General features: G+C 44.9%; 1 protein-coding gene across 1 annotated transcript; it reads left to right on the plus strand.

Annotated features, from left to right (window-relative positions):
• The first annotated feature begins 9,076 nt into the window (after positions 1–9,076).
• On the plus strand, positions 9,077–10,770 carry LOC143671599 (uncharacterized). Its single transcript, XM_077146840.1, has one exon. It carries the CDS (start codon positions 9,164–9,166, stop codon positions 10,673–10,675), a length of 1,512 nt encoding a protein of 503 aa, XP_077002955.1. The 5' UTR covers positions 9,077–9,163; the 3' UTR covers positions 10,676–10,770.
• The last annotated feature ends 612 nt before the right edge of the window (positions 10,771–11,382 follow it).

The following is an 11,382-nucleotide window of genomic DNA, read 5'->3' on the forward strand; positions in this document are numbered from 1 at the left end:
CTAGACTTTCACTTAATTCTCTAGTTTTGAATAAGGTGCTTCCCCCCCGCCACCCAAGATATTCAATAGCTTTTGCAGCAATATTGCTGCTTAACAAACGGCCCTCAAACCTCAAGGATTTACAACAGCATGCTTCCTCACTCACAGGCCTTTGGGTCAGTTATGGTAGCTCTGTATTGGGTTGTGGGGATGGGGTCGGGTCTGCCCCACATTTTCTCATTCTGGGGCCCAGACAGAAGGAGCGGTGGTTACCCGAATGGGGCAGGGGCAGGGGCAGCAGAGGACAAGCCAAATCATGAAACCACATTATAGCTCCTGGCTGGACACTGTACCTTATGTCCAGTCACTTTCTGTTGGCTGATCCAAGTCAAGGACCAGAGCCTAAAGCCAGTAAGGCACAGAAGTAAGTTCTACTTACAGTGAAGTGTGAAAAAGGCAGGCAGTGAAGGGGGACTTGAGAACAAATCATGTTTCCTACCACATCTGCTGAAGCGGTGATATTGCAATAGAGACTTGAGGGTTGGAAAGGTGCCAGCCATCTGAAGAGGAAAAATAAAGCCAGCAGACAGATTTGCAGATCAGAAATTGGTGTATTCCCAGAACTGGGAGGTCTGAGTGGTTGGAGCAGAGTGAATAGGGGACAGTGGCAAAAGGCAAGGTTAGATGGGCACTCAAGGACCACAGAGGCAAGGCCTTGGAAGACTTATTTCCAGGGGAGATGGAGAACCTTCTTGAAGTATTTTAAGAGAATGAAGTGGTAGAATCACAACTACATTGTAAAGGCCTCCGGAGGCCACAGGAAGACCAGGTCTTCCCTGGGCCTCATTTTCCCAGTGTAAAATCGCTGTATCCTTTCCACTCCGCAGGCCTGGGGCCCCCTGCACCTGGGTTCCCCCGTCCATGTGTCTTCATCCTCTCAACCTCTTCCAGGAATTCAGACGGTCCTTGTGGAGTGGGTGGAGGAGAGAGAGCAGAAGTTCATGCAGTCAGTGCTTTCAGAGAGCCAGGGCTGCTAACAGACGGGGATGTGGAGACAAAGGAGGGTCTTCCAAGGCTAAGAGATGAAGGACATGCCTGTGTGTTGATGGCAAACACTTGCTAGAGAGAGAGGAAAGGATGCTGCAGAGAGAGAGGGCAGGGACAATAGCATGAGCACAGGCCTTTATGAGGTGGGAGAGGATGGCAGGCGAGACAAGGGAACACATTAGCCTTAGGGCAGGGACAGTCCATCCACTATCACTGGACCAGAACAGAGAACAGGGGCCCAGATACAGGGAGTGGGTAGGTTTAATGGTGGGAGGATGATGTGATTCTTGGCTGGCTGCCAGGAGGTTGGAAGTTTGAGGAGAGGAGGTGTGAAAAATAAATTTGGAGGAGGGGCAAGGAGTATAATATCAAGGAAGTGGAAGGCTTGTCAGGAACCCTGGAGGAAGAGAAGGCAAGGAAACTAAGCATGGCTACAATGTTGGGCCACGGCATCTGACCAGGTACACAGGGAAATAAGAACTCAGGGTGCATGTGTGGAAGCGGGTGCATATGTGCATGTGTGTGCTGGGGGTAATGGATGGTGTAAAAATTTGGCTTGGTGGATTGGTCAACCTTTGGTGCTAAGGGATCGTTGGACTGGCAACACTAATGTTAGTAAGCTACAAGATGGGAGGTCGTGGCCAGAACATTTGGAAATACTGCATTTATTGACGATGGCAAATCTGTGTTCCTAGATGTGGCCTTGGTAGTGCATGGCCGAAGTGAGCTGCAAGGGAAGACAGTTGGACTGAGATGGTCAGGAAACTGAGGGATGAACATCTACATAGATAATGAAATTGCCAGAAATAACAAGCATAGAGGTGGGGAGATACACAGGAAACCAGGGGCTGCAATCTTCCATGAAGGGGAGAGGAGTAACAGGGAAAGGGGCAAAAGTGTTGGAAGATTATTGCAAGCAAAAGCGGTAGTGAGTGGGAGAGTCTGAGATATACTTGCAAGGAGGTGGGGATTCTGGAGGATACAGAAGAAGAGTGGTTAGGAGGCAGCTGGCCATGCAGGAGCAAGGCAACCAACAAGCCAACTTCTACTTCCTTGTGGTTACAGAGTGGATGATGATGAGAGTGGGAAGGTGTGGGCAGCTCTTCAGGCCTGCCGCCCAGGGTGATGTGGGTTCTGATGATGAGAATACTTTGTCCAGTTAGGGGCTTTTAGGCTAAATTGCTATCCACCTACCAATAGGCATCATGGTGAGTCTTATTTTTTCAAACATGTATCTGACCATTGTCTATGTGATAGCTCCACTGAGGGTAAGCACAGAATTTATTGTCTAAACCCAGATACTTTTGAGAGTGCTAAAAGGCTAAACCAGATGGGACTCCATGATAATCAGAATAAAGCAGGACTGTCCCAGCCAAACGGTGACATGTGCTGACCCCCAAATGACTGCATGCATGACTGCTTTGAAGCCATCGGCCCTATGAGATCCATATAATATTGTATGTTCTCATGCTTGATGGTGTCCCACAAGTTCCTTAGGTGCAGTTCATTTCTCTTTGGTCTTTTTTCTTTCTGCTTCTCAGACTGGATAATTTCAATTGTCTTCTCTTCAGTTATTTTTTTCTGCCTGCTTAAATCTGCAGTTCAGCCCTTGTAGTTAATTTTTTATTTCAGTGATTGTATTTTTCAATTCAAGATTTTCTGTTTTGCTCCTCTTTGTAATTTCTACTTCTTTATTGATATTCTTATTTCATTCCTATATCATTTTTCTGATTTCCTTTAGTTCTTTGACTATATTTTCTATTAGTATGTTTAAGACTGTTGACTTAACGTCTTTGATGAAAAATTCTAATCTCTGAATCTCTTCAGAGATGATTTCTGTCACTTTGTTTTCTTCCTTTGAATGAGCCACCCTTTATTCTTTCTTTGGTTACCTTGTGATTTTTGTTGTTCTTGTTGCTGAAACTTGGACATTTGAATATTTTAATGAGGTAACACTGGAAATAAGATTCTCTTCCTTCTCCAGGGCTGTGGCTTTGTTTTGGCTGTTGAAAGCCTTCAGTAGTCTGTTTGCTTAGTAATTTTGCAAACTATTTTTTGCTACGATTGGAAATACCTTGCCATTTGTGGACACTTATGTCTTTGTGCCTTTAAAATGTATTCAACTAGTGTTTTGACTCCAATTTCCTTGCAGACCAGGAGCTGAAAAACAACAACAAAAGAGAGAAACAAGCAAACAAAAACAAAGAAACACAAATTACTGTTTCCAGTCTTTGCAGATTAGCTCTGTGTTTGGGCTATCCTGTAAGGATTTATCCAGTCTTACACTGAGTCTAGAGATTAAACAAAAGTGAATGTTTACTGTTTTCTAAAGCCTTTTGTGTCTTGCCCTTGGCACATGCATCATGTGGTTTTCTAAATTCCTAAGTGTACCCTGATGCTCCTGAATGCCCTAATTTCCCCAGGAAGATCTCCACAGCATTTCCTTCCAATTCCGAGGTGCTCACTTGTATGTCTCAATTGTAATCTTTTACTCCAGGTTATTGTGGTTTGACTGTTCTTACAGTGTTTTAGTGACAATACCTGCTGCTTTTCCTTCCTGAATCAGTTCTGGGATAAGCAAAATAGAGATGAGCACCTTAGGTCAGTTCTTCTGGCAGTCTTTAGATAGGTTAAAACAGACAAACACATCAATTTGCAAGTCAGAAGTTGTGCTGGTTTGAAACCGTTATATACCCCAGAAAAGTCATGGTCTTCTAATCCAATCTTGTGGGGCAAACCTGTTGTGTGTGTGTGTGTGTGGGGGGCTTTGATTAGATTATTTCCATGGAGATGTGACCCACCCATTCAAGATGGATCTTAATTAGTTTAAAAGAGCCGACACAGAAAGCAAACACCAACACACAGACATTTAGAGATGTTTAGAGATCTGACACAGAGCAGAAAGATGAAACCAGACACAGATGTTTGGAGCTGCTCAGCTGAGAGATGAGATCCAGGGTCTGCCCTGGAGAAGCTAAGTGAGGCCCCACAGATGCTTAGAGTGAGAGTCACTGGAAGCAGGAGCTGAGAGAGCCGTCTGAAAGTAGACCCGGAGAGGGGGCCAGCAGATGTTCGTGCCTTCATTTGTTCATTTTCATGGCCATAGAACTGTCAATTTGCCACCTAATAAATCTGCTTTGTATATATTCTATTCCAGCAGCTTTAGCAAACTGAAACGGATGTGATGTTTTACCTCCAGAATAAGGAACCAGGGAGCCACATTAGAAACACACCTGCCTCAAGACTGCCACTCAGCTAGACAGGGAGGAGAGGTGACAAGGGCTAGTAAAATCACTGTGACTCTTTCCTACTGATTTTTAACCACTTTTTTCTTGACTCAATGTTTTCTTGGTTTCTATAGACTTTGGACTATTTTACAAAGTTTGGAGAAAGTTGGTTTTGACAGTTTCTGCTTGCTTTGTTTCTCTAAGAAGTGAAAAGATTTAGTTTTAGTTTTTAATGGATCAAATCAATGTGATTAAAATACTTAAATTAAATGGGCTCTGTGACATCAACTTTCTAACATTCATCACATGAATTCCTTTTTCTTCTGCTCTACCCCACTTTTTTAGTTCTCTCTTTTAATTTTTATTCTAGTAACATATATATGATCTAAAATTTACCCCTTTAAACACATTCACATATATAATTCAGTGCTGTTAATTTCACTCACAATATTATGCTACCGTCACCACCACCCACTTCCAAAATTTTACACGCAATCTAAATAGAAATTCTATACAAATTAGGCATTGACTCCCAATTCCCTATCCCCAACTCAGCCCCTGGTAAATTATATCCTATATTCTAATTCTATTAGTTTGCTTATTCTAATTATGTAGTATCAGTGAGATCATATAAAATTTTTTCTTTCGTGTCTGGCTTACTTTTTTATATTGTGGTGGGGTGATGAGAATTTGGAGCTTCCTGGTCCCCCATCTTGTTGACATCACACCTGTGAGAATTTTTCTATGTTTGTTTTTCTTTTGTTTCAGTGTTTTCATTTATCTTTTTTTTTTTTTGCCAGCCATACTTCAGTTAGGATTTAAGTATTCCTGCTACTTCCCTAGGTTCCTGCTACCATTTCATTCATTCATTCATTCAACCAGTTTTTATTGAATGCCTGTGGGGCAAATAGCTCAACTCTGATAGAGACTGTTTTCCAGTGGAAGGTTTCAATTGATGTAGTAAATATATAAGGCCTAACAAACGGTGAAGAAAGATAACAGAGGGAGAGTGTACAGGGAATCAGGGCCTGGAGGCAGCAGTTGTCTGTAGGCAGTCAGGGAAGACCTCAGTAAGAAAGTGCCATTTAGCAATGAACTGAAGGGTTACAGGAGGAAGCCAAGTACCTATCTGAGGGATGTGGGTCCAAGGCAAAGACCCTGAGCAGGGAGGGCACCTGATGCATTAGAGAAAAAACAATGAGCTCAGTGGGACTGAAGCAGAGCGAGTGCAGTTGAGAGTAGAGACAGTGATGTAGAGAATCTTCTAGAGCGTTGTAAGGACCTGGGCTTTGACTCAGAGCAAGAGGAGGAATCCCTGGAGCGTTTTGAGCAAAAGAGTGGCATAATCTGAAATACCGTTTTAAGAGGATCTCTCTAGCTGCTATGAGAAGAAGGGTCTGTGTGTTGGTAAAACAGAAACAGGGTGACCATTCAGGCCACTAGGGAAATAATCCAAGAGAGAGATGATAGTAGCCTGGACAAGGGTGGTAGCAATGGTAAGACATGGTCAGATTCTGGATATGTTCTGAAGACAGAAGTAATAAGATCTTCTGATAGATCAGATGTAGGTTTTGAGATAAGAAGTCAATGATGACTTAACAGTTTTTGGTTTGAGCAAGTAGAAGGATGGCATTGATACAGCTGAGATGGAGAAGACGTAAGAGAAAAATGTGTGGAGGACAAAATCAGGAGTTTGGTTTTGATCATGTTAAGTTTAGAAAGTCTATTAGAGATTAAAGTGGAGATTTATAGTATGCAGTTGCCAAATAAGTCTATTGCTTAAGGGCGGGATTGAGATTCAATGTCGGGAGAAGTCAGTGTATGGGCAGTATGTAAAACTATAGGACAAGGCATAATCACCCAGAGAGTGAGAGTAAGTGTAGGTATGTCTAAGACTGAACTTTGTAGAGATGAAGGGATACCAGCAAAGGAGACTGAAAAGGATCTGTCATGGAGGTGAGAGGAAAATCAGGAGTGCATGATATCCCGGTGGCCAAGTAGGAGAAAGTGAGCCACCTGCCGTATATGCATTAGGGGTGCGCCTTTCTTTTTTTCCTTTGCATGCGTCTTTATCATAGCTTTGCTCATAATGGCAACCCCAGTGTACCCACACCGACTCCCTAGAGCACTCCTCTCTTGCTTGCTGGAGAATTCATAGTCATAGAGTCAGAATCTTATAGCATAGACTCTCCCATTCCTCATGTGGGTGATTCTCTTTTATTTAGGCTGCTTTGCTATGGGGTCACAACCATTTTTTCCAGAACATTTTTGTTCATTCAAAGGTTTATTATGCAATGTTTACGTATTAGGTTTTGTGGGATAACAGATGTGAATCCAACTCAGGTCCCACCCTCCAGAGCAATATAGTGCAAGGAAGGTAGTGATGGACTCATGAAAGAATTACAAAGGAGTCTGGGAGTTAATGAAAGGCAAAGATGACTTTCAGTAGGAGTGAGGAAAGACTGGGATGAGAGAAGGTTTATGGAGCTAGTGACAGGGGCAGAGGGAGAGGACAGTTTGACTATATAAATTCATGAGTAATCGTATGCACTTTGTCCTCTTTCCCACTATTACTAATTCAAGGGTAGTCTACTACTTTATTCTGATGTTTCCATCATTTTCACACTCCTGAGGTCTCCCTTCTTTTGCTGTATTCTATTTCTGAATCCCTCCAAACAAATCTCCATTGGTGTTTAACCCTGTTCATGTAGGGAATCGCAGTTTCATTGTGTTTGTTCTCTGTTTTAGCTTCTTTGGTTGCTCAAACAAATACCATGCAATGGGTTGGTTTAATAATGGAAATTTATTAGGTCATGGTTTTGAGGCTAAGAGAAAGTCCAGATCAAGATGTCATCAAGGCAATGCTTTCTTCCTGAAGACCATCATTCTGGGTCTGGCTGCCAGTGATGCTTGTTTCGTGGCCCCTCTGTCACATGGAAATCTACTTGGCAGCCTCTCACTTTCAGGTTCCATTGAATTTCATTTTCTTCTTTCCCGTGGCTTTCTATCTGTCTCAATGTCATCCCATTTATAAAGGACTCCAGTAATAGGATTAAGACTCATCCTGAATAAAGTGGGCCATACCTTAACTGAAGTAGCTTCATCAAAACTTCCTACTTACAATGGATTCACACCTATGGGACTGGATTAAATTTAAGAACGTACTTTTCTGAGACTGCAGAGTTCCCAACCATCACACGTTCCTTACTTTATGGATTAGTATATAGGCAGCTGAAGATTTAACATGGATCTTGAGCTACTTCTCCTATCTCGTCACTTGATGACAATTGCACAGTTATTTCCCCACTGTTGCATATCTTGCCCACCCTAGTAGTTGGTTTTACCAGTAGTTGTTTTCTTGCATCCCTTCAAAATTCAGTTTCCGATCAGTTTGATGAATCTCCTGTTGAACATATTTTGAAAATCTTATTGAGACAAGTTCTTTGTAATTTTCTAAGAGCCCAGAATTCTAGTATTACAAGCCATGTTCCAAAATCTTTGTCAGCAAAGTCAAAATCTCTGCTTCCCATACTCATTTTTCAGACAAAGAAAACTATGAGCTAGAATAAGAGATGAAAATACCTGTTCTCTTGAGTTCTTGGTTTATTACTGTATTAGTTAGGGTTCTCTAGAGAACCACAACACTCATAAATATAAAAGTTATGAAAATGTTCCACGTGACCGTGGGAACACAGCATCCAAAATCTGCAGGACAGGCTGTGAAGCCAAGGATTCCAATGGAGGGTCTGGATGAACTCCACAGGAGAGGCTTACCAGCTGAAGCAGGAAGAGAGCCTGTCTCCTCTGAATCCTCCTTAAAAGGCTTCAGTGATTAGATTAAGCATCACTCATTGCAGAAGACACTCCCCTTGGCTGTTTACAAATGGAATCAGCTGTGGATACAGCTGACGTGATTATGATTTAATTCTATGAAATGTCCTCATTGCAACAGACAGGCCAGCACTTGCCCAACCACACAAACAAGTACCACCACTTGGCCAAGTTGACACATGAACCTGACCATGACAATTACCTTGATAATATGTAGGATTGATTGGGAAAAGGCAAGGAACCCAGTCAAGAAGAATTAGATGATCCAAGCAAAAAAGATATATTGCAGAAAGGCCTCTGTCTTGTATGTTCTTCTCTCCTGGCTGAGTCCTGGATCTTCCTCTGCTGATCCTCATTACCTTCAGCTCTTGTTTACCAACTTATCCCAAGGCTTTCTTTCCCAGATGCCCTCTGGCCAGGCCAAGGTCTCCTTGCTGTTCTTTCTCATGTACTATTTGTGTTATCTGCCTGCCTGTCCACCTCTCCCCATTCTCATCCCCTCTCCAAGCTACTGAGCTGACTCTCAGCATTTGTAACACCAGGCATGCTTCAGACATGATGTTTGCCATTGTGTAGCCCTGGCTCAACTCCCACTTTTGTATTTTCTTTCAGATTGGGGAACCAGACCTGAAGCTAAAGAATCAACTTCCCAGCAGGACATTTCTGAAGAAAGCTCATTCCAGGGAGCCATAATAGAAAGACTGACTGGGAACAGTCGGTGGGACTCTATGTTGCAAGAAACTTGGGGTTGTGAGGGCCAATTAGAGACACATTTAGGGCAAGTTGCAATATCTCACAGGAGAAGCTCCGGGGAGGGTGCTGCCTGTTCGTGCAGCACTTTTGAGGGAAGCTTTAGTCTTCAGTCAATCCTTGTTCCCCAACAGGGAATTCCTACAGGAGAGAGCCTCCTTACAGGTGACACTTGTGTAGGGAGCCTGACACCGAATTTAGACCTGATTCCTCATCAGCATCTCTGTGCGGAAAAGAGACCTTGGCAATGTGTCAACTGTGGGAAGTCCTTCCGCAACCATTCCACCTTTATCCGGCATCAGGGAATTCACAGTGGAGAAAAGCCCTTTATGTGTAAGGAATGTGGGAAAGCTTTCAGCCAGAGCTCTTCGCTCACAAAGCATCAGAGAACTCACTCAGGAGAGAGACCATTCAAATGCAGTGAGTGCAAGAAAGCCTTTGGCCAGAGCTCCTCACTCATCGACCACCTGAGGACCCACAGCGGGGAGAAACCCTACACCTGCTGCGAGTGCGGCAAAGCCTTTAGCAAGAGCACGCACCTCACGCAGCACGCCCGCATCCACACTGGTGAGAGGCCCTATACGTGCGGGGAGTGTGGGAAGGCCTTCGGCCGCAGCACGCACCTCACCCAGCATCGTAGGATCCACACGGGCGAGCGGCCCTACGAGTGCCGTGAGTGCGGAAAGGCCTTCAAAGACACCTCCTCCCTCACTCGCCACATATTGATCCACACAGGAGAGAGACCCTATAAGTGCCCCGACTGTGGCAAAGGCTTCAATGGCCTCTCAGGGCTCGTTCAGCACAAGAGGATTCATACCGGAGAGAGACCATATGCCTGCCACGAGTGTGGGAAAGCCTTCAGCCAGAGCTCCTCCTTGATCAAGCACCTGAGGTTTCACACGGGAGAGAGACCCTTCAAATGCAGCGAGTGTGAGCGAGCCTTCAGCCAGAGTTCCTCGCTCATTCACCACCAAGCTATCCACACGGGGGAGAAACCCTTCCGCTGCAGTGAGTGTGGGAAAGCCTTCAGCCAGGGCATCCACCTGACCGAGCACCTTCGCATTCACACTGGGGAGAAGCTGTACGCGTGCAAGGAGTGTGGGAAAGCGTTCAGTCGGAGCTCGTCCCTTATCGACCACCGGCGGACCCACACTGGTGAGAGGCCCTACGAGTGCAGCCAGTGTGGCAAGGCCTTCAGCCAGAGCTCCTCCCTCACCAAGCACATGAAGACTCATTCCAAGGAGAGGCCCTATGGCTGTCCTGAGTGTGGCAAGGCCTTCGCCAAGAGCTCGTCCCTGAGCCAGCACCTGAGGACCCACACCGGGGAGAAGCCCTACACCTGCGGCGAGTGCGGGAAGGCCTTTGGCAAGAGCACGCATCTCACCCAGCATGCCCGCATCCACACTGGTGAGAGGCCTTATGCGTGCGGGGAGTGCGGGAAGGCCTTCGGCCGCAGCACGCACCTCACCCAGCATCGCAGGATCCACACGGGCGAGCGGCCCTACAAGTGTGATGAATGCGGCAAGGCCTTCACTGACACCTCCTCCCTTTCTAGACATCTCTTTGTTCACACTGGAGAGAAGCCCTACAGGTGCGAGGAATGTGGAAAGGCCTTTAGTGGCCCTTCAGGGCTTATTCAGCATCAAAGAACACACACCGGCGAGAAGCCCTATGAATGCAAAGAGTGCAGAAAAGCTTTTAGCAGAAGCGCACACCTGATGGAACACCAAGGAATTCACACTGGAGAGAAGCCCCACAAATGCAAAGAATGTGGCAAAGCCTTCAGCCAGAGCTCACACCTTACAAAACATCTGAGAACGCACACTGGAAAAACTCTGTAAACGTAAGGAATGTGAGAAAACCTTTAGCCACAATACATTACTGATGCATCACCAGAAAATTCACACTAGAGAAAAACCCAATGAATATTTTAATTTCTTCATGCAGCCCTCAGTCTTTATTCTGCAACAGAATATTCACTCTGGAGAGAGAGCCAGTGAATGAATAGAAATGTTAGGTGGGGGCCACAGGTTAGGAGGTGGCAGCAGCTTATCCTTTCACATCCCCTCCCACTCTGACGTATGGTGGTATGAAATGCTGGTGTCCTCCCTTTGCCTAGGTTAGGTACTGGGTGAGTGAGTTGCCATTGCAAATGCATCCCCCATCCTTCTGAAAATTAGAGTAGATCAAAGGTTAACTCTTGTTGGGGGCATTGAGGTTAAAGGGTTGGGTATGAAAAGTATTGTTTGACTCTTTATCTAAAACACAGTTGGGATTTTTCAGGACATGATGCTCTTACATGTCATTATGTGCTTATATTTCGGACCGTGTTGACTGCCATGGGGTTGTCTGGGCTGGGTCAGATGGAGTGATGCTGAGAGTGGGTAGAGTTGTGCATGTGAAAAGGGGCAGTGGGGGAACCCCGCAAAGGCAGAGAGAGCACGTGTGAGCCATGGAGTTTCATGGTTACTAGGAGTCACCCAAATGTTTCAAAGTTTCATACACAGTTTAGATTTTTTCTTTAAGTACATGAAACCTTAATCATGTG

This window comes from Tamandua tetradactyla, chromosome X, assembly GCF_023851605.1.
Source record: "Tamandua tetradactyla isolate mTamTet1 chromosome X, mTamTet1.pri, whole genome shotgun sequence".
Classification (NCBI taxonomy): Eukaryota; Metazoa; Chordata; class Mammalia; order Pilosa; family Myrmecophagidae; genus Tamandua; species Tamandua tetradactyla.